This window comes from Rousettus aegyptiacus, unplaced genomic scaffold, assembly GCF_014176215.1.
Source record: "Rousettus aegyptiacus isolate mRouAeg1 unplaced genomic scaffold, mRouAeg1.p scaffold_m13_p_16, whole genome shotgun sequence".
Classification (NCBI taxonomy): domain Eukaryota; kingdom Metazoa; phylum Chordata; class Mammalia; order Chiroptera; family Pteropodidae; genus Rousettus; species Rousettus aegyptiacus.
The window spans coordinates 42,600,070-42,623,320 of NW_023416291.1; the positions used below are offsets into that span (position 1 = coordinate 42,600,070).

The 23,251-nt window shown below is 42.6% G+C and overlaps 1 protein-coding gene across 1 annotated transcript; it reads left to right on the forward strand.

Annotated features, from left to right (window-relative positions):
• Positions 1-572: 572 nt before the first annotated feature.
• Positions 573-22,521, forward strand: LPL (lipoprotein lipase). The gene is made up of 10 exons (XM_016132472.2): positions 573-941; positions 6,833-6,993; positions 10,999-11,178; positions 12,430-12,541; positions 13,219-13,452; positions 13,832-14,074; positions 16,178-16,298; positions 16,994-17,176; positions 18,120-18,224; positions 20,636-22,521. Coding segments are annotated over exons 1-10 (1,428 nt in total). The 5' UTR covers positions 573-853; the 3' UTR covers positions 20,637-22,521.
• Positions 22,522-23,251: the final 730 nt, after the last annotated feature.

A 23,251-nucleotide genomic window follows, 5' to 3' on the forward strand; every position in this document is an offset into this window, starting at 1 on the left:
GCTCCTTGCATTTAGCATAACAATACAGTTTTAGATGATTTGACCTCAATAGTCTGCCTCTGACGATAAAATGTTATACTTGCATTCTTCGCTGAATTTGAGCGGAATTTGCATGAGGACAAAAATTAGCAACTGGTTAGAGCGAGAGGGCTTTTCTCTACCACGTCTGCGAATCCATTTTGCCAACGTTAAAATACCGGATTGTTCAAGCATAAGCTGCAGAACAACGTGTGTTTTGGGAACCCTAAACTGATATGGTGCAGGAGAATTTTGGGGGGTGGGGGTAGTGGGAACCCTGCAAATTACAAATAGGGTCTATTAAAAGAGGAGACCAAATGTAGTTTAACAGCTTAACTTGCTCTCCTTGGAAAACTGGCGATTGCAGGGCACTTAACATTAATCCATATAAACCTGTGTTTGGTGCTTGTACAGGGGGCCCTGGAAAGCCAGACCCCTTAGGGAAAGCAAACAGGAAACTCACAGAGAAAACACATTTCCCTTCTGCCCTTTCCCCTCGTCTCGCTGGCAGGGTTGATCCTCATTACAGTTTGCTTAAATATTTGGAAGTGAATTTAGGGCCCTCCCCCCAACTTATGATTTTATAGCCAATAGGTGATGAGGTTTATTTGCATATTTCCAGTCACATAAGCAGCCGTGGAGTGGAAACTGTCAGACTCGATTCCTCCTGCTCCGAGGAAACCTGCCACTTCTGGCTGCCCTGCCCTCCCCTTTAAAGACTTGCCCTGCTCCGGACCGCGGCTCCTGCCTGCTCGCGCCTTAGGCTCCGCGGTCCATCAGTCTGTCCTCGCTCCCGCCCGTGACCTGTAGCTCCTACAGAGGGACGCGCCTTGCGATGGAGAGCAAAGGGCTGCTCCTGGTGGCTCTGGGCGTGTGGCTCCAGAGTCTGACCGCCTCCCCCGGAGGGGTGGCCGCCGCCGACAGTAAGTTTTGCGCGCAGACTCCCCTCCACCTGCGGACTCGGCTCAGTGGCCACTTCGCGCGTGGTGAGGATGGAGAGAAGGAAGTCAGAAGGGGACGTGGATGCGCACCGGGGGCTCTCCTAGCCCGAGCGCCGCCCCGAGAAGTCGCTGGGGCGGGATTCCGGAGGGGCGGCGAGGTGATTCTCCTTCGGATGCAGCGGAGGTGGCTGGCTCCCAGGTCCCGCTCTCTGCCCCGCAGGTTCCCGCGCTGTCCCCTCGGCTCCGGAGCGCCCGGGCTCAGTCGGGACGGGCCTGGGGGGGGGGGGGGTGGGAGGGGTGGGGCGGAGAGGCGGGAGGAAGGGCCCTGTTGGCGGAGGCTGTAACCTCCCCGCTCGGGGTCGGCGCGGGAGGGGCTGGAATGAAGGGCGCGCGCGCCAAGGTGACCCCGGCTCGGCCCCCGCCTGTGGCAACGCGGGCAGAAAGCGGCCCCTTCCCCCGCAGACGCCGGCGCGGGGCGGCGGGGAAGGGTTTTCCGCGTCCTAGAAGCACGGGAGACTCGCTGTCCGCGTCGAGGTGGGAGTGGGGACCGAGGTGGGGGACCGAGGACGCGTGGCGCGGAGGCCTGGGGACGCGGCGTCCCGCGAGCGTTCGGGCGCCGGGAAGCTCTCGCCTTCCACTCCTCGGGCCCGGCAAATCCAGCGGAAGGATGGCCCGCTAGAAAACGTGGCCGTCGACTTGCAAGGCTGCCAGGTTCGCCCTTGGCTAGCCTTGCTGTCCCGCTCCGGGCGCCGCCGGGAGGCCGCGGCTGAACCCCAGTTATCGCTCGGGCGCCTCCGGATGGCCAGGGTCAAGGCGTTGGAGGCCAGAGAGGAATTTCTTTCTTGCGGGGCGGGGGGGACCAGCGCCCCAGCCCGAGATCTGCCCACAATAGAGGCGGCCTGCTTAACTTGCGCCTTGGTTCAGCTGTCACACAACGGCAGCGAAAAAGGCGACGGAAGCAAGTCGTTCAAGGCGGCAGCGTCTCGCGCTTCCCCAGGTGGAGCCGCCACTTGGCTGTGCTGCTGGCGCCTCGGCCGCCCGCCGTGCTGCGAGTCATCGTGGAGTTCGTCCGCGACTTTGATGGCAGCCGAAAGTTTATTTCAGTACCGAGTTCTGTGAAAGAACGTTTATGTTAGGTTAAAAAAAAAAATATATGTATAGATAGATAGATAGATAGATAGATAGATAGATAGATAGATTCCATCAAAGCTGACATGGATAAAAAGATAAAATGTATTTTCTGTCACATCAGTTTGAGAACACAGGAGGTTCAATTAGGAGGTCTTAAACATCTCACGCAGAGGCATGCTCCTTTCCCATAGTGTTAACACTGCCCAAGAAGATGGCAGGAACGAACTCTAAATTCTTTTTTTAAAAAGCGCACTACAGTGTCGTGTTCCCTTTGCCATTAAACACACATGGCTATGTGTCGTCCACAGTTTAAGTTTTTGCTAGGCTCCCTTAGAACCTCAGGACCCTAAATTCCTGGGCTTGTCAGGGTTTAGCTTTCTCAACTCTTAAAATGAGAAGTTTGGACCAGACTCAAAGTTCTCTTAGGCCCCTCTAATTCTTACGCTTTGGTTTAAATGGGTACTTAAGTGATTCATGAATTAAATTGGATTTTAACCAACACATGCTTTTTCCTGCTGTAAATGTATTAAGGGAGGAATCATTTTTAAGTAGACTTGAAATTAATCCCTCCCCCTTCACTCAACCCCAGCCCCTTTGTAAAATACCTCTCACACCATGGCAAGTTTCAGAGCAGAAAGGTACAGGTGTGAGGGAAACCACCACAGTGTCTGAGTGGCCTCATCAGGGAACCTGAAGAACTAGGAGACGGAACACATGGGTCAGTGCTCAGTGGCTGAAGTTCTGTCTGACTGGCCTCCGCGAGGTTCCCGGCTAACATCTGAATTCAACGTGGTGGGTGATGCCAGTAGAATAATACCAGATGCCACTTGCAGTGGAGCAGATCTTGGTAAGGGAGTGATTGATTGATAAAGATCTGTATTGAAAGGTGGGAGTCAGGCCCTGGGCAACAGTTACAATGGAAAATTTCCTTTTTCTTCCAGGCCATGTAATTTTAGCTCAGCCCTCCTTTCTTGCTTTATCCTGGGTGGAGAAATTGGGCTATACAGTTCACTGCCTCTGTTTCGATAATATTTTTTTTTTATAAAAATGAAAAGCAAATCTGCTTGTTAGGTAAGTCAGGAGCATTGTCTGCATTGGAATATCTGAAAAAAAAAAACCCAATCAATTCAGTCAGAAAACAATATTGATTTTTTCCCCCTCATCAAACTAGTTTTTTGTTTTCATCAATTCGGCCTATTTCTTGGCATTTTACGGAAGCTACCTGAGTCAATAACTGTGATTATTATTCTCAGGGAGAAGTCCTTTGAGAGAGAGAGAGAGAGAGAGAGAGAGAGAGAGAGAGAGAGAGAGAGAGGGAGGAAATAGAAATTTCAAAAAGAATGGCATTATAATTGAGCTCTTGTACCTCATGTCTTCTTGTAAATGTCAATCTTCTCCATCTGATGACTGTGAGCTGCTTTTAGAGCATCCTTCCTGGGATGCTCCGTGCTCCTCCTTTTCAAGCATTAACAATGTACTGCCTGTAAATTTATTCTTAAAGTGCTTTGACTTCCCAGCCTAATTTCATCTTTCTGAGTTATTTTCCACATTAAGATAAATTCCTTGTCTTTATAGACATGCTTAGATCTTTAGCATCTGTTTAGAAATTTAGGAATAAAGATTACATAGTCAAGAAATGCGTTAACTTGTAAATTTCCCAGTACGCCACATCTCGCCTTAGTCCTTAATAAGGACATGTCTGATGGGGCCGGGTGGGCACGGTGCTGAAATGATAAGCTGAATTCAGGATGGAGGCTCTTAGGAAGAAATACACCTGAGGTAACCCTGACCCCCACTTTTTTTTTTTTTACCTTTCTAAGATGGTTTTAATTTCTAAGATGACCTGGTAAAAGGTCCTTATCCTCTTAAAAGGATAAGTTCAAAGTCACTAATATCATTTCTACATATGGAAGCAATAATTTCCATAGTAACAATGAAGTCAAATCAGTCCATCTACCAGCTAGGAGCATCCCGGTGTATACTGGGACAACTGCACATACTGACTGACTCACGTGCAGGATCCATCTGTCTCCCGATCTCTACATGGCCTATGACAGTTGCTTGAGGCCTGATAGGGGTTTGTAAAGCACATTTGTCTTTAGGATGCTGAGACATCCTTGAGGGGTTACAAACACCTGTAGTGTGAAAATTCGTATCAGAACACCAGAGAGGAAGTAAGACTGACATTTAGGATTTCGTACATAGAACCGACATAGAATTAAAAACATCACATGGCATGTAGAGTGGGATTATTTTCCTACCAAAGGCTCAATTATGCTTTCTGTAACTTAAAATGAAAAGTAATTTTCTTGGAAATTGAAATAAAAATCTCCAAATACAAATTTACTTGAGGACATATGCATTTCCTATTATTTTTCTTTACAAGCTATGTACCTAACATTAAACGTTGGTTGTGAGAAATTGAAGCTCTCAAGAAGTCATACAGATAATCTGATACAGGATCTACGGATTGAATAGACTTTGTGTGTGCGTACGTACGTGTGTGCGTGTATAAATGAACAAAGCCAGCCTTAATAATTACAAAGAATATTCTTAGTCATTCCAAAACCACCAGCAAGACAGGATCACCATGTTGCATAATTCTAGGGAAAAATAGTCTAAAAGCAAGTGGTGTCCTCTGGAGTTGTGCAAAGCAGAAGTCTTAAATAAGTTTGGCAAGTAGGCGGCAGGTGATATGTGTCTGCCAGGTTGTTCATATTATTCCTGCCTTAAAAAGACTGCCAACTGAACATGTTAAAATAAGATCACTAGTGAGGAGGCATGAGTAATTTGATGTGGAGAGGTGTGAGAGAGGATGAAACTAATTTAGTTTTAGATTTTCTAAAGCACTTTCTAACAATAAAAGAACTTCTTGGGCATATAAAGCAGAATCAGATTAAATATCAGGTTAAAATATCTAAAAAGATTTTCCCCCACTATCAGCTAAATAATAAGGCCACCAGCATGCTTTCCAGTTAGCAAGAAAAAGGAAGACCTACATCATTAAATAATATGAGAGGCAGAGTGTATTCTTGAACAGATTTCAAATGCAATTTTACTATTGGAAAGGAAAAAACTTTAAATATCAATAGTTTACCACAGTCTTTTATTTGAATAAATTATCTTAAGATGTTTAGGTGCTGGAGGTGTGTGTGTGTGTGTGTGTGTGTGTGTGAGATCAACTTGTTACATGTAATGAATCACTTAGCAAATGACTATAATATTGTTTAAAGAATTTTGAAAAATAATTAAAAAGGAAAAGTTTGGCCAGTCCTCAGGTAATTTATAATATAAATTATGGTAAGTTTGGTTGGACTACCTAGCTTACTCTGTACTATATCTTTCTTATATTTATTTTTGGCCTCACTTTTGCAATGTTATTTGAAATTACAGATTTTCATCTTTTGAGTTGTGAAGAGAAAGTTTGGATTAAGAAATTAGAAGTACTTCCAAGAGACCTCAGTTATTTACCTTCTGAAAGTTTTAAATAGGGAAATCTAAACTCTATAAGCGATCATCTTCTTATAGTGAATAGATAGGTTTTCTTTTTACTTTTTTTTTTACTTGACAAGAAGTTAAGTAATTTCCCATAATAACTTCCCTTCAACTGTGCTTGCTTTGTAAAACAGTCTGATTTTATCTGTAATATAGTTTCCTTCAGGTGTTCACTGTGATATGATATGCACTGTCTACAAACACCCTGTGAATAAGCATCGGTATTTAGATTTGGTATCAAAAGAGACATAGGGTAAGGTTCTCTTTCTCGTCTTACTCGAATGAGATTAACTATGAAGAACCAAAGAGGATTCTTTCCAAAACCAGCTTTGTGGTAGTTTTTTAAGCTTTGACGTTGTGTGGAAGACTGTTAAGATCTACATGGGAAAAGAAATATTTGGGGATGTGCTGGATGAATCAGCATCATGTCGGGTTTCCACCAGCTCATACAGAGCACAGGTAGTTCCGAACGACGCACTAAATGACCTTTTTAAAACATTTTGAACAGATGTGCCTTGCCATGTGGGTGGAAACCATCCCATATAAAAGCTTCCTCATGCCGCCAACTTTTCTTATTGCTAATATTTTTTAAAGTTATGCTTGTGAAAAGAAAACAGTTTTCCCTCGAATAAGCCTTATCGTATCATATTATGGGAACATATCCCTTTGATGTAATCAGAAGGTTAAAGAGAGCGAAGTAATATATGAAATAAGTGGAGATATACAATGTGATAGCCATGAAAATGAGCTTTGAACTGGAACCAAGGGACCCGAGTTCCGGTCCCTGCTCTCTCTCCCACTATTAGCGGCCTGACCTTGACCAATTCATATCTTGAGAAAAGATTGAATTAACTAAGGCATTTCAAATAGCAGTTCTACACACACACACACACACACACACACACACACACACACACACACACACATCCCTGACTGAAGGAGAGGATAAAAGACATAGGAGAAATCAATACTGCTTAACTCAGAGTTATTTTAAGGCCATCTCTATGAACTTTGGTCACCACTGGAGGATCAATCATTCTCTTGAAATCCACATTCATTAATTTTTTTTTAACTTTAGTAACCAAACAGTATTGGTGGTGGTTGCTTGTGAATCTAAAACATAGCATTCCAGCAAATAAATAATAAATAAATAAATAAATAAATAAATAAATAAACTAAACAACAACAACAAATCCAAAACCCTCCAATTAACTTCCTATCCAAATTTTCCTTTTCCCGAATTATAGGAGGAAAAGATTTTCTAAACATCGAAAGTAAATTTTCTCTAAGGACCCCTGAAGACGTAGCTGAAGACACTTGTCACCTCCTTCCTGGAGTGACAGACTCTGTGGCTAACTGCCACTTCAACCACAGCAGCAAAACCTTCGTGGTGATCCATGGCTGGACGGTAAGAGACACTCTTTAGAAAGGAGTGGGCGGGAGTGGACCTGGCACTGTGACCAGCTTGCCCTATTTGTCAGAGACCTAGAGATGGGTCTCCACATCCCATACCCATGCTTGCTTTCCAATGGTTTTGCTTTAAAATTGAGTAAAGGCAGTTCTAGCTTGGGCTGGAGATTGTGGAATCTAAAGCCCCGGGTTCGTGATGACTTCCCCCAGACATCGCAGACTTTCATAATTTTGTTTGACCGCAGTCTGTAGTTGGCATCCTCGAACCAGCCACTTCCGTGACGGGAAAAACCAGGCTTTGCTCATCTACAGAGCAGAATGTAGGTTATCATTTTGGCGAACTGGCGGAAGCCTGACATGATGCTAATTCATCCAGCACATCACCAAATGGCCTTTCCTAAAGAAGACAGCCCATGAGAGTCAGGAGAGGGCTGGAGTGGAGTGAGGAGGTGTTGGTTTCAGCCCTGTGATGAGGATAAAGCCACTTCTCAATTCTGGGCCTCCGTTTACTGATTTGTAAAACCAAGAAGTTGGGTTAGCTGTCTCTCCGCTTCCAACAATTGTAAACTTTAGGGAGCTTTTCTAGAGATGAAAGAGGGCTAGCCAGGAAACTGTCATGAAGATGATCAGAAAAGGTGAAAACTGTAGTTAAATTTACTTATAAAGAACACGAATCAAATAGTCCTCTCTGAATGTGCCAGATCGTCACTCTAATGTGATGTAGTTCTTACTTACCTACTTTAGTTGGTTTTTAATATTCTAAACTCCTAGTGAGCAGATTTCATTGTTTATAAAAAAGGACTTATATAAAATGGATGGTTAAAGAGATATCTTTATCTTTCCATTATGTCAGAACTTGTGAATATGGTAAGATACTAAATTCTAATGAGATGAATTAGCAAATGATTGATATAGTTCTAGTCCTAACTGTTGTTGACAACAAAGGGCAATTGCTATAACTTTCATGGAGATGAAGGCAACTTTAACAGAACTTACACAAAGATTATTTTAATAAAAGACATCTACTTACCAGCATTAATGTAATAAATTGCATAACTTACGATACGATACACATTCAAATCCCTAACAGAAATCTTTTCTATATTTTAAGGGATTTAAATAGGGAAACATTAATCTTTGGTGGTTTTAGAGATGCTTTCATTGTATATAGAAACTTGCTTTTTATTGCTTTTCAAAAAAATTTCAAGCTTAATGAACATTTAGATGAGAGGAATAAATTGAATACCCGGGCATCTCAGTCTTATGCCAGAGAGAATTTTATACGTTGGGAGTTTTTTTTAGAAGCATGAGTCCTTCTTATACTAAGATGACACAACTAATCATTGATCATTGATCATTGGTTTGATCATTGGTCCTACCTGTATTCTTCATATCGTGGTCCTGACCTTTTTGAATGCCTGGGCTCAGAGGTGTGGCCGCTATCTGGGGGACCGAATTTCACTGCACGGAGCTGGTCGGCCTGTGCAATAACTAATTCAGCCATGCTGGATAACTGACCTCAGCTTTTCTCGGCGAACTCCCTGGCTAGTTCAGCTGGACTCCCTGGGAGAGGTGGCAAAGAGGGTTTCAGTTTAGCTGCGTGTCTAGAATCAAAGATTTTAAAAGTTGGTACTGATTTCAGAAACCTAGAAAACAATGTCTTTTCAGAGTTGCAGAAGGTGCGTACTTGGATTTCCTACCCCTTCGGGTTACTTACAGACCTGTGTGTGTTGAATTAAAAAAGGAAGGATTAAGTGAGCTGTTAGACAGTTAATATAAGTGTCAGTCACAGCAGGATTAAGTTGGGCTACTAGGTCTTTGACCGCTTTCTCCCTTGGAAACTTCAATAGTACAGAAAAATTCATAATAGGGCTTTAGAGCGAATAGGATTTTCTTGCCTCATCTAAGGTAAACCACTCAGCGACTCAAGGGCTGAGGACCCAGGGAAATGAAGAAGTTCTGCAACTTTGTCACAAGAGACCCAAAAAACTTAGCGTGCAGTGTGTATAGGGCACATCCCAGAAGGTCGTTAGTCACAGCTGGGCTGGAGCTCTGCCCGACCTGCTTGAGTTTCACAGACCCATGCTTTAAGCACAGCGTTCTCATGGTGATGTAGGAGGTCCTCGCCCTGGCTGAAAGGCGTAATTAACATCCCTCTCTGAAGAAATGACATCATCCTCTCTTGAGAGGCAGCTAGTGGCACAGGGCGGCCAGCCCCCGACCTCGAATAGGGAAGAAGTGGGGGCAGGACCGATTTCCCGGGGTTTCGTGCCAGGTGGGTGTTCCAGCTGTTCACCCTCAAAGACCCAGGCTGCACCCAGACTTGAAGCAGCCTCGCTGAGACATGTTCAAAGCTGATTTACTTAAGTTCCCAGTGGGCTACCATCACCCTTGTACCTTTTTTCCTTTGTTTTCTCTTCGTGCCTGAAGTAGCTGTAGAGCTGGCTTTTTATCACTGCGAGTAGATGGGGAGCCAGTAATCTATGGGGTGGAGGGTCACTTCGAGAGCACCTGAGTCTGACCCCTTCGTTCTGTAGGTGGTTTGTCAGGTTAACGTGATGCCCGTGGTCGTAGTAAGTAGTTAGTGGAAGAGCTGGAACCGGAATCCAGCTCTCCCCGCCCTCGCGGCTGCTTTTTCCTCCTCCAAAGCAATGTGTCGAAAAACCATGCAGTTTCATTAGTGTCGGGGGTGAGTGAGAGCTCGTATTTTGATAGTTTTAGTCCAGAAAATAGATGAAACAAAATGGAAGCATACATCTGAAAGAACCCACCACGTAAGATCAGAATTCCAAACGAAGTCCCTTGGTTTGGAAATCCAACTCCTTTATTTTATTTTATTTTATTTTATTTTATTTTATTTTATTTTATTTTATTTTATTTTATTTTATTTTATTTTATTTTATTTTATTTTATTTTTTTATTGGAATTACTCTAAGAAGTATATAGGTCTCCCATGAAAAACTGCCTTGAACATGGATTTTGAAATCTCCTTTGTTGAGCATATTGTTGACTGGCCTTGACTGTGGCTACAATGTGATCTGCTCTCAGGTCATGTTAGGAGTGGATAGATTTGGGGCATCAGGGTGTTGCTGTGTACAAGCTCATGGAAGAGTGGTCCACACCACTCTTTTCTAATCTGCAGTTTTTTAAATGTGTTTCTATCATTTTAAAGTGTGCGTCTTTGCACAGATGTCCAACGTCTCCTCTATGAAAACATAAATTAAAATCCTGCATATATAGAGTTAATTGGAAGACTCCATATTTCTTTTGACTTTCACTTTTGGGAACTTTATTAATAAGAAGTAAAGAATTACCATTGGCAGAATGCTTATCGCCAAACAGGACCAATCTAGTGATTTGGGAAAAGTGACTATTAAACATCATTAATTTCTACTCTGAGAATAAAGAATTTGAGAGAATTGTGGAAAAGTGTGAGCTGAAGCTGATCATTTTCTTATATTTTACGAAAGGGATTGCTAAGCAAATTTACCTTCTGATGGAGAGATTAGTATGTTTAAAACTATTTTTTTTATTAGCACATCAAATGTTGTATGTTAGTGACTTTTTATAAGAAAAAAAAGTACAGTCGCATCCCCCCAAATGATTCCATTGGGAAACATTTATTAGACTAATTGAAAGTATTGAAACTGAATTTCTTTTAAAATAAGTCTGTAGTTCTGCTGCAAAAGTTTAACTCATTCGGCTTGATCTTTCTTTTTAAAACTGTAAATTACCGACAGTTTACAGAGTTCATAACGTGTGCTTTTAAAACTGAAAGCGTGGTAAGCCGCCGTCTGCCATCCCCGACCTGGGCCCGGTCCTTTCATCCACTCAAACAGGTGCAAGCCTCGGAACAGTCTTTCGCATGGTTCGATTTTTCTGTGTGAGCCTGAGGGCTTCCTCGTGGGTGTGTTCTTTGCATTTAAGACAGGTGCATTGGGCCCACGTAGCTGTGACAAGTTGTAGGTGGGTATTTTCAGACAGTGCGTGTTATCCTCTTCAGGTGACAGGAATGTATGAGAGCTGGGTGGCAAAGCTCGTGGCTGCCCTGTACAAGCGGGAACCGGACTCCAACGTCATCGTGGTGGACTGGCTGCAGCGGGCCCAGCACCACTACCCAGTGTCTGCCGGGCACACCAAGCTGGTGGGGAAGGATGTGGCCACGTTCATCGACTGGATGGCGGTAAGACTGCGAGAAGGAGCCTCGGGGGTCCTAAACGGATCTCTTGGCTAGAGCTGGACCGACGGCTAGCCTTCGTTCCTTTTCATTTAGATATAGATGTTTTGTGGGGCAATTCAAATCTTCGGTGTGGGCATGGGCATTATTTTTTCTCTAAAAGCAGCATTGCAGTAAGAATGATAAAGCTATAAAACCAAGGCGTCGTCCTGCCCTACTCTGTCCTTTTTTAGTGCATAGATCTGCTGAGACCAAGAATTTAGTGGGCAGAGCAGAGAAAAGCTTGTTATTTCAGGGCAGAGGGAAGATGTCACGTTCAGGCCCGACCAGTGGGCTGGCACGCGAAACTTTATCCTGGCTTTGACTCCTTAGGATACCCATCCCTTTGATGAAATATTAATAGTATTTATTTCTTAGCGTGGATTAAGGACCCAGATTTTTGTTAAGGGTTAGGGGAGCGATGGAGTTGAGCAGGGAGCGTCTGTAGGCTGGGAGATGGCTGAGAGTCACGAGTTCTGACTTGGGTTCTAGTTTTACCCAGAGGACTCTGAAACTTTGAAAAGTTTCTTGGGGTTGAAGGGAAGCTAATACTCTGACGGGGCCAAATTATTTAAGTCAGGTACTTGGAAGTAAACAATAAGATGTATTTATTGGACTGACCATTACAAAATAAAAGTTGTTTTCTTCACTCTTTTGCTAATGAAGAGAGGTCACCTCTCTAGGCCTCAGGCTTCTCAATTGCTGAATGAAGAGGCTGGAACATAGGTATCTGTGGTCCCTCTGCCTGTGATATTTTCTGGTTTTTAGTCATTGCTTTGCAACCCTTAAAGAATAAAGTGATGCGGGGTGTTTAGAGTAGGAAATAATGGGTTAAAGTTAAATTTGTATATATGTGTGTGTATGTATGTGTATCTATATGTATACATGTCTTTATATGTATACACGTATCTATATAAATATACACAGATGTATATGCATACATATGCATACATATGTATACAACTTCAGATTTTCACACATTTCAACTTCATATGTATCGATAAACCTTCTAATTCAAATATGTTGTTAAGTAAAGGAAAAAATCTCAACACCAGTGTATATGTTTTTCTCTCTGTAACACACAGTTAAAATAAGTAGAATTAATTTTTAGTATTGCCTATATTTTGAAAACAGTATTTATATCCATTTTATTTTGTTGAACTTTGATCTTCTGCAAAAAAAACTATAAAACTCCCTTTTCCTTTTTTTCTTCCAAAGGAGGAATTTAACTATCCCCTGGACAAAATGCATCTCTTGGGATACAGCCTCGGCGCCCACGCTGCCGGCATTGCAGGAAGTCTGACAAATAAGAAGGTCAACAGAATCACCGGTAAGAAAGCGGTGCCATTCATCTTCTCACAAAAGGGCTGAGATGCTTGTCATTCTGAAAGAGAACGGGAATGTCTGTCAGATACCCGTATGTGTGTGCATTCTTCTCGGTACGCCCAGACCCTTGATTACTCAATGGGAGGGTTCTTTTTTCCTGGAGTGAGAGAGAGTACAAGGCCTTGCTCTCATGGGCTGGCCATCTGCAGGCAGAAGGGACATAGAGCATGTAAGTCACCCTTCACATCAGGACTGGGGAAAATTGAGAAAAGAATCCACACCAGAGGCCATTTGGAGAAAGCACAGTCATCTGGGCTGGGGGTAACGGATGGGTCGGCACGTGTAGAGAGGCAGAAAGAACCTACCAGCATTTAAAGGCCTCTCACCAGGTTCAGGAATAGTTTACAAAAGGCAATCAAGTCGTCCTGTGTGGAGATTGCTATTTAATGCCTAGTTTAAGAGATCTATCCAGATTCCATTTTAGAAAACGCTAAGCCTATTTTCTGACTCTCAGTAATTTAAAGAGCCAATCTACTGAATAGGAGCTGATACGAATCTGTGAGGCTGCCATTTATATCCAAATAACAAGTGATGGGATGCTAAGGTGATAACGAAGGAGACTAAAACGAATAGGAATTTAAAAATATCTGAGGCCGTTCTTCCTCCCCCTCTCCCACTAAGGCCTAGATCCAGCCGGACCCAACTTTGAGTACGCAGAAGCTCCAGGTCGCCTTTCTCCCGATGATGCGGACTTTGTAGACGTTTTACACACATTCACCAGAGGGTCACCTGGCCGAAGTATTGGAATCCAGAAACCAGTAGGGCACGTTGACATTTATCCTAACGGAGGCACTTTTCAACCAGGATGTAACATTGGGGAAGCTATTCTTGCGATCGCAGAGAGAGGCCTTGGAGGTAAGTATGATTTAAAAGTTAATTAAATGTAAGTTTTGTTCTTAACTCTTATTGACCCACTGTCCTACCCATTCTCCACAAGTATGTAATTTTAGCATACACGTTTAGTCAAGATACGTTTCTAAAGAAGCCCGTCGTGTTCAGCATGACCACCTTGTGGTCAGACATTTTATCTTTTATGTATTATAAGCTAGACTACATTGAATACTGCACTTGCAGTCACAAAAGACAAGAACGGTGAAACTTAGACATGAAAACTCCACTGCCTTTGATAATAGCGGCATAAAATGTCATCTGGCCTAACCTTTTAGACCCAAAAGATGAGACCCTCATTGTGAACTTTCAGAGCTGACGTTTTCTTTGTGTCTTTTTCCCCGAGACGTGGACCAGCTCGTGAAGTGCTCGCATGAGCGCTCCGTTCATCTCTTCATCGACTCTCTGTTGAACGAAGAAAATCCCAGTAAAGCCTATCGGTGCAGTTCGAAAGAGGCCTTTGAGAAAGGGCTCTGCCTGAGCTGCAGAAAGAACCGTTGCAACAACTTGGGCTACGAGATCAACAAGGTCAGAGCCAAGAGAAGCAGCAAAATGTACCTGAAGACGCGTTCTCAGATGCCCTACAAAGGTAAGCTGGAGACTACTGCGAAACAGGAAAATCAGTTTTATCCTCTTTTTTGTCACGTTCATGGCATCACATACACTGATTCTGTCTATTGCAACAGGGATAATGAAATGATGTTATTGAATCCTGAGCCCTCACTTGTGTTTGTTCGTAGAGAGGGAGCTGCACGGGTCCGCTTTACTAAAGCTGCGAATTCTTGTTGCCAGTAAGGCCAGTGCACAGCCCCCCGCCCCCTCCCTGCTGTCTGCCGTCCTCTGTGATGGTGACCATCGGCCTGGGCCAGCCCATGAGCACCAGGCTCAGAGCTCATTAGAAACTATCCATCCAGAGCCAGCAAACTACAGCCTTGCTTTTGTAAATAAAGTTTTGTTAAAGTCACATGCAAAAAAAAAAAAAAAAAAAGTTCTCTTTACGAGGAAAAAAAGTTGTATTTATTTAAGGTGACAGATCTCAACCAGACTTATCATGGTGATCACATCATAATGTATACAGATATCAAACCATTATATTGAACACCTTAAACTAATATAATGTATGTCAATCATACTTCAATTAAAAAAAAAGAAAGAAAAAAGTCACACGCATTCCTTTCTGTCTTGACTAAGGCTCCTTTCCTGCCACTGCAGCAGAGTTGAGAAGTTGGGACAGAGACTACATGTCCCACAAAGCCTAAAATATTTACTACCTCGCCCATTACAGAAAAAGTTTGCCAACCCCTAACATTTATTTAAAGTGAAGGCAAGAACTGCCTGTATTTTAAAATACAACTATACCTGGGAGGGGAGACTATACCAACATCGTAAGATATTTCCATTTCATCATGGATTTGTTCAGCTGAATTTCAAATGTGGCAGCCTGGTTAGAGCAAGACCCACAGGAACCGAGGGGGGACGGGAGAGAAGATGATCAGGTGAGAGGGACTGGTGTCAGTCAGAAAGGCTGGCTTAGGGGAGTCGAGGCGGACGCCCGAGGGAAGGGATGACATCGAGGAATCCCCTGAGGAAAATCCGAGAGAAGCCCGCGTTTGTAAGGTGGTCTGTGAGAACCTGCGGCGGTGCGTTTGGTGGACCAGAGGTTTGGAGCATCTACAATTCAAGGAAACGTTTTAAGCAATGAGGGAACCCTTAGTGCCCCCGAGTCCTCAGAATGCGAAGTGCGTGTGAGGTGCAGAAGAGACTGTACCTTCTGAAGACGCGGACAGGTCTCGCTCCTCCCCGATATTCCATGCGGTGACACTTGGTGCTCCGTCAGCGTGTCCGGGGTGCTCGGCAGGCCCGACTTCTCCCAACTGCGCTGGTCTGTGGTGACGCATGTCAGGGTTCTCCGTAACCCGAAACTATTTCTTTTCACCCTTTAGTAGCTGCGTCTCGGGCCTGCTCCCTTTCCTAGTCCCTTATCTTCTGCCCCATTCCGTCTGCTTTGTAGAGATGGAGAGAGCGGGGGGATGTTTCAGATCAGGCACCTGGTTCCAGAGGCCGCCCCTGACACGCAGAATGCTTTAGGAACTGTCAGCCTTTACGGCCTCACTGGTGATTCAGTGAAACAAGTTTTATCGTGAGCCTGCTATACGCCTACTCTGTGCTAGACGGTGGGGGGACAGGAACAGGGGAGGGACACGATGCTCTGATCTGAGGCAGCTGGCGCACAGAGGAGGGACGTCAGACATACCCACGGAACAGGAAGAAACGCAGTAACATACAGTGAGTGACGTGGTAACAAATGCCACATGTGCTGAGGGACAGGATGGCCAAGGAAGGGGTGGGGTTCGTGGAGAAGGCATCACGGGTATTTCGGTCTCCCGATGTGATCTCCTTTAGGACCTCCTCAAAGGTGACAATTTTCTAGGTCCGCCTGGCGATTCAGATGCACCTGGATTCTTCCCATTCACTACGACCACACTTTTCTGAAAGGGAGTAGAATTCTAGGTCCGAATTTGCTAGTAGCGAACCCTGTTCAGACATGAGGAAATCTTTTAAAGCCACACCGACAGTCACGTGCGAGTACCTCCTGTGAGATACAGTCTGTGGTTCTGAGTTGTCTTCTTCTGTGGGGCTGTGGTGTTTTCATAAAGACTGATAAGTGCTGGTTCTGATTTTCTCCCCGCAGTCTTCCATTACCAAGTAAAGATACATTTTTCTGGGATGGAGAGTGAGACGCAGACCAACCAGGCCTTCGAGATCTCTCTGTACGGCACTCTGGCCGAGAGTGAGGACATTCCTTTCACGCTGTAAGCAGCCACACGAATGGCACTGCTACCCGTCACAACCATTGGTCTGAGGAATAGGAGTAGGACGCCTAGAAAAAGAAATATGCGACAGACATTTTTTAAAAAGCCATATGGCAAAAGATGTTCAATACAGTGGGGATATATCATAGCATAAATTAGAAACAAAGCGAGTGTCCAGCACTGAGGCTGTGGTTAAGTGAATTGCGGTTTAACAGATCAACAAAAATCAATGTAGCTTCTAAACACTGTAATTACGCAAAACTAGGAAAAACGTGGCAAAGTGGAAGGTAAAAGATGAAGCGAGCAAAGAATAGAGAATCGTATGTACACTACGATTGTGTCAGAGTACACATACGTTCACAGATCACTCACTACAAATCAAGAGAATATGTGAGAATGAAAATAATGTCTCTGAGTAATTGACCAAGGGATTTTGTTTCTCTTAAGAATGGTACTAAATAGTTCATTTTGCTAAGATAAAAGTCAGAAGCGATTAAAGGGGTGGAGATAGCTTTTGAAATACACTAAATGCCATCGACATTCATCCTGAGTATTTTGTGAGACATATCTTGCATTTTTAAAATATTCCCCAACCAACAAAGCTATTTACATCCCGGGAGGAAGAGAAGTGGGGTGGCGGGGGAGGGGAACTTGATTTTCCAAAAACGAATCAAACGTGTCGATTTTGCATTCAGGCCCGAAGTTTCCACAAACAATACGTATTCCTTCCTAATTTACACGGAGGTGGACATTGGAGAACTGCTGATGTTGAAGCTCAAATGGAAGAGCAACTCGTACTTCGGCTGGCCCAGCTGGTGGAGCAGCCCTAGCTTTGCTGTGGAGAAGATCAGAGTGAAAGCAGGAGAGACGCAGAAGAAGTAATTACATTCATTTCCCTCCCTGCCCAGCCGTGTCCCTCTAGCGTCTTTACCAAGAGGTAGTTCTGGAGCCATCAGCGTTCAGGTGAAACCGCGAGCGAGCCTTGTCTTTTATGGTCACACGAGGCAAGTGATAGTGTTTCTGCGTTTCATGGAAAGACCACGTAAACTCCACGCCGATCACAGTTCTAAGAACTGGGACGAGAAGTTAGGAATCTCGGCTTCTTTATTTCCCACTGTTTCTTGCAGGCACAGACCGGTTATGGGAAGAACCTTAGAGGTGGTACTTTGACTTTCCAAGAGTAAAACCAACCTTTTCAAGGATGAGATTCTCATATAAGCTTACCCTGTCTTTCCATTCCTGCCCCACGTATATCTATAAAATGAATTGGATAGAGACCTCTGTAGTTTTAAAACTTTTATACTAAACATACAGGGATTTTTCAAAGCATGATGTGCCATTATTGTTAATAAAAATGACTCTTTAATTAGGATTGATAAATTATTTTTCTTTAGTCATTTTCTTTTATAATAATAAAGAAAAGGTTGTGGCTGGAGAAGCAGAACCTTTGTTTCTGTGGAGGGCAAATTTGAGGCTGGTTTGCAAACTCCCTAACACAGATACCGAGAAGTTGGTCTTGTGTCATGTCTTGGTGAAATCCCTCTGATGTTAAGCCTGCTCCAGGCTAGTTGTGCACCTGTCTAGACTGACTAACCAGCTTAATTGCTGAACCGTGGGGGTTAGGTCCTCAAATAACCCTCTGAGTCAGATGTGTTGCCACTGGAATAGCCTGAGTGTAAACAGTTAATTATTGGAAGTAGTAAAACAATTAATCAGACTGATCGTGTGGGATTTAAACAGCCCTGACCGAACCATACATTTTTGAACATTTTTTGTTGTTGTTGTTCTGGATGCCATATTCATATCCATTTTCTCCCACAGGGTGATCTTCTGTTCCAGGGAGAAGGTGTCTCGTCTGCAGAGAGGAAAGGCAGCGGTGGTATTTGTGAAATGCCACGACAGGTCTCTGAATAAAAAGTCTGTCTGGTGAGCATCGTGGGCTAATGCCCCCCCGGGGACCCTGTGCTCGCACAGCATGGGGCGCTGCTGCATGCTGTGCTCTTTGCCCCAGAACTGCAGAACGGCCCTGATTCTTGTGGTCAAAACCCTAGGGTGGCCTTCCCTAGCCCATCCGCACAAAGACTGGGCCATTTGCTTTGGGGAGTACTTTTCTCTCTCTCTCTCTCTGTTCTGTTAGCTCTGACCTTGATCCCAGGAACACTTTTTAGATTTTATTTTACATCTTGAACTACCACAAAATTTTTACTTTTTCCTGTACTTTGCCTGGGCCACTCTTAAGATTCTGTGTGCAGAGTATCCAGCACAAGTTAGTAGCCATGTGCCTGAGGATGGGTCCCGGGGAGCGAAACATCATCCGCTCTTGATTCTTCAAGTGCCAGCTGACTCCAGGACAGTGAGCCAAAGGGGCAGCCACTGAGCATCCATCAAAAACACCCCAAAGGTGGGGAGTTAATGGAGTTAGAGGGTAGCAGATGGTTCTCTCTACCATCTCAAAACAGCTCCTTGGCTCTTTCCTCCCTGACCTTTAAGGCTAATCCACAGGGCAGCTGGCCGTGGAATCTTTCCAGCACGTCAGTACTAAGCGGAGGTACTAAGCGTGTGACCTTCCCGATCTCTTCCTGAATCCCTGCACTATGCCGCTTTCATTCCTCCACTCCTTCTCCCGGCAGGTGCCAAGTGTTAATGGGAGTCAGGTACAAAGAGGGAAAAGCTTAGAGCATGTCCTACAAGACAGTGACACCAGAAACATTGAGAAAGGCTGGTCACAATGTAATCGGGAAATAAAAAAAAACAATTGCTTTTGGTTTGTCCTTTCCCGGTTACATTTATAGACAAAAGTACAGAATAAAACTTGCCAAGTCAGGAAAAGTATATTAAAGTCCCTCTGTGGAACACCTCTATTAGTTTTAATTTGTTTTATAATGTAATTTATCCATGAATAATTATGGATTATGGATACATTAGGAAACAGAGGCAAAAAGAAAGTAAAATCACCGTGACTCTATTACCCAGGGACAACCCCCAAATTAACATTTGAATTTATAGGCATATCTCATTTCATCGTGCTTTGCTTTTTCACCCTTCATAGATATTGTGTTTTTTACAAGTTGAAGATTGGTGGCAACCCCACATTGGGAAGCCCACTGGTGCCATTTTTTGGCAGGGTCAGATGATGGTTAGCATTTTTTAGCAATAAAGTATTTTTAAACTCAGGTGTTTAAAAGATACAATGCTATTGCACACTTAATAGCCTTTAGTATAATGTAAATTTATATGCACCGGGAAACCAAAAAATCCATGTGACTCGCTTTATTGCGGTAGTCTGGGTCTGAACCTGCGTTATCTCTGAGATATGCCTGTATGTCTTTTCAGATTTCCTCTACGCAGACAAAATGTTTATATATTTTTTATTGTTTTACAAAAATGAAATTATGGCATATAGGTTTTGAGGGGCAAGACGAAGCCACCTGGATTAAAAACATGAATATAAGACACTCGAGATGAACTTGACATGGAAGATAGTAACTGGTACTGAGCCAGGCGGGGTAGTTGAATTCTTACCCAAGTGGAGACTGTTCTACTAAGAGATTCATTGCTTTGTTTTAACTCGTCACAACTTCAAGGCAATTTTACATTTGCTTTCGCTCTTAGAAAAGGGCTCCCATATGAAGTTTTATACATAAATTTACATCGCATACAAACACACATGCATACATACATTCTCCCCAAATCATTCGTAACTTTAATCTCTATGTGAATTTGGTTTGTATAAACAAAAACCCCCAAATTAGGAAATAACTCCACCTGTTTTAAAGGTATTTCTGGTCATGTTACTTACATAAGTAATAAGAATTTATCTGAGAAGGTCTAATGATACATTCCTCGTTTGATTGCAGGACACCTGAGATAACAGATACTTAGCTTTTTTCTATGCACCTGAACTTTATCTAGGAGGTATTATGAATTAGGCTAACGACTTCCTGCAGTTTCTCTCTTCTCTGACTAAACACAAAAGGTTGTCTTTTCTCATTTTCTTATGTAACTCTTTAGAAGTCTCATATCATAAGGAAAAAAACAAACAAAGAGGCATTTCATTTGGCAAGTTTCAGAAGAAATCTTCCTGAATTTTGAAACCACTTGATTCAGTCCTCTGAAATGATACTCCTTATTGGGACGTGGCTAAGTAGATTTTCATTTCTGAGAAGAGCCTGCCGCTTTCTCTGATCCATTATCCGCATCTACCCGAGGTTTATTCTCACAACCTTTGTTCCGAATTTCCAGCCGAATTCTTTTTCATCAGGAGGGAAGGGGAGGGGGAGGGGTGTGAAACACTCAGCAGATAATAAATTGCCCTTTTTCCTCTGCTCTTTTCTCAGAAACCGGGCAAATCTACAGAAGGAAGAACAGCACACGAATTCTGTGAAGAATGCAATAACTTTTACAAAAGATTGCCAGTGCTTTGGGTGCTTAAAAATGAATTTTCCTGAGTATTAATCCCAGCTATGTCCTTATTAGTTATCTTAAGAGACGGTCTCAAATACTAAAAAGGTGGCTAATTCAATTTGAGGAGTACAGCGGCCAAATAACACATCTTACAATGTTAGGAGATAGCAGACATGAAAAGTACTGTATTTTGTCCTTTGAGAAAGAAATAAGAATTGTTTGGGCTCGTGGTAAGGTAATAAAGCATCTTTATATAGTGAGGTTAGCCATAGCCTAAAATTGATTAGCAGCTCACATTTTAATCGGAACTCTGCATTTTCTGGACAGATACCTTCTCAAAGTTTCTTCCAAATCTGAATATAGAAAATGATTTTTGGTGGCATGAGTCTGACACATTCCTTACTAGTCAAATGCCTACTCTCCTCTTGCCATTGAATGTCGCCAGGAGTTACCAGGAACCAGCGACTTGGAGAGAGCAATGGAGAACTGAGCGGAAATGAAGTTACAAACTAAAGGAGATGTAAAATTTAGATCAATTAAGTCTTAATAGGCTTTGCAGTTTATTGCTTAATCTTTCCCCTCCTTTTCTTGCTTTGTCTCAAGGTTATATTTTAACAGCGTTCCCTGGGCAAGTGTTTAAATGAGCCTGTTATCCTCAGCTGACACATAATTTTAACTATGGAGAAATAAAATGATACCATAATTTTATAGTCAGATTTTCAAAACTACATTCATTGACTTGAGGCCATTTGATATCCAATGGTTTCTACTCAGTTTTAGGCTTATCTCATTCATAGATCAGTCATACGTCAAGCATGCCTCTTCCCTGGTTTTGATAAGAAAATATGTGTTCAAAATCAACTTTTGCATCACACAAACGCCTACAAATTTTAGACAAGAATTGTTTTTACTAAGTAAAGAAATGGAAAATTTACCGGAATATACTCATAAACAGTGCTTACAATCATCGTGGCCGATTAAAAAAATCCTCAATTGCCAGAGCCACATGAAATGTCATGAGATTGATCGTTTTTAACAGCTGGTCTGGAGTGAGCGAGCAATTATTTATAAACTAGATCTCCTATTTTCAGAATGCTTTTCTATATATTAATATAAAATGATATAGAAGTCAAATATCTCGGAGGCCATTGCTGGGAATCCAAGCTGTGAGCACATGTGGGTATCCGAGCACATACTCACGTATGAAGCCCCGCATGTACGTTTAGTGTTCAGCGTGGCTTGGATGGTGGACAAGGGAGAAATTATTGGAATCTGGAGTAGAAATGTTCCAAAGGTATCAGAACTTCAGCCCTTCATCTGAGAAACACGGTCGTGCCTCTACCGAGCGGGACGCGTGTTGTGACTGACATCAGCTGGCTTCACGTGGATCCTCTCTAAAAATAAAATGTTGTGCGATTAGTGGTCGGCACCCCCTTCATTGATAATTCATTAATCTTTCCGGATTTGGGTGATGAACAGGGGTGCACAAATGTAAGAAAATACAAATCAAATCAGTGTATGGCCCTGAGAACTCTGGCTTCTACAGACTTCATTATATATTATTATATATCAACGATGCTTTGGCTTTAAATGTTATTTATTAGCTGTAAATATGTGTGTATGTAAAGGGGGGTTGTACGTATTGGAAGGTTCATGTGGCTAACTGCATTTACAGATGTGTGGTGCTAACTTGTACATGCCTTTATCAGTGATTCTCTCACTGAGCCAACTTACTTGGATGAAGTGATATAATAAAATGGGCTTAAAAAATCAAACTTACTTACCTATGTGAAGTTTTAATAAAATGGACAAAATTTTATTACAATTCTAAGTCATTATTTTGTATCCTTTTAGTCCCCTAAAATAGAAATTTATTCTTAGGGCAGATTCATTCAGCAATTTTTTACTGAGTAACACTATACTTAGTAAAAAAATATAGCTTCTAAAAATAACGGTCCGTATATCTATATCTCTATATATCTATATATCTATATCTATGTATATCTATATCTATCTATCTATCTATCTATCTATCTATCTATCTATCTATATGTATATATTACATTTACATTCGTACATGGCCCTACCTAGAGATCCTTTAAACTAACTAAAGAGGAAAACGACACAGAATTTTTCCTAAATGAAATACACAGGATTTTCGTTGTCTACAGGATACAAGCAAAACTTTAGATGAATCTAAAAATACCTTTGGGCAGTTTCTGAAATACATTGTCTATGTCCGAGGTCTAAATGTCAGCCACAGAGAGGGTGGTGGCATTGTGCAATAAAGTAAACTTTTGGGGGTGGGAAGGCACATTTTTTAGAACTTTGCTTTTTTGGGTTGTCTTGATAGTGAAAAAGAGTATACAGATCACCCATGCAACTAAGTAATAATTGTTTATTAGTACAATCAGGAATAATTTAGTCCAGAAAACTACTATTTCAGTGGCCACTGACCCAAAGCTTCATTGTCAGTTAGACGTAAGTTCTCCTGGAGCTGTCGTTTCCCAGATAGGACAAATAGAAAACAATTAGCAAGATGATACACT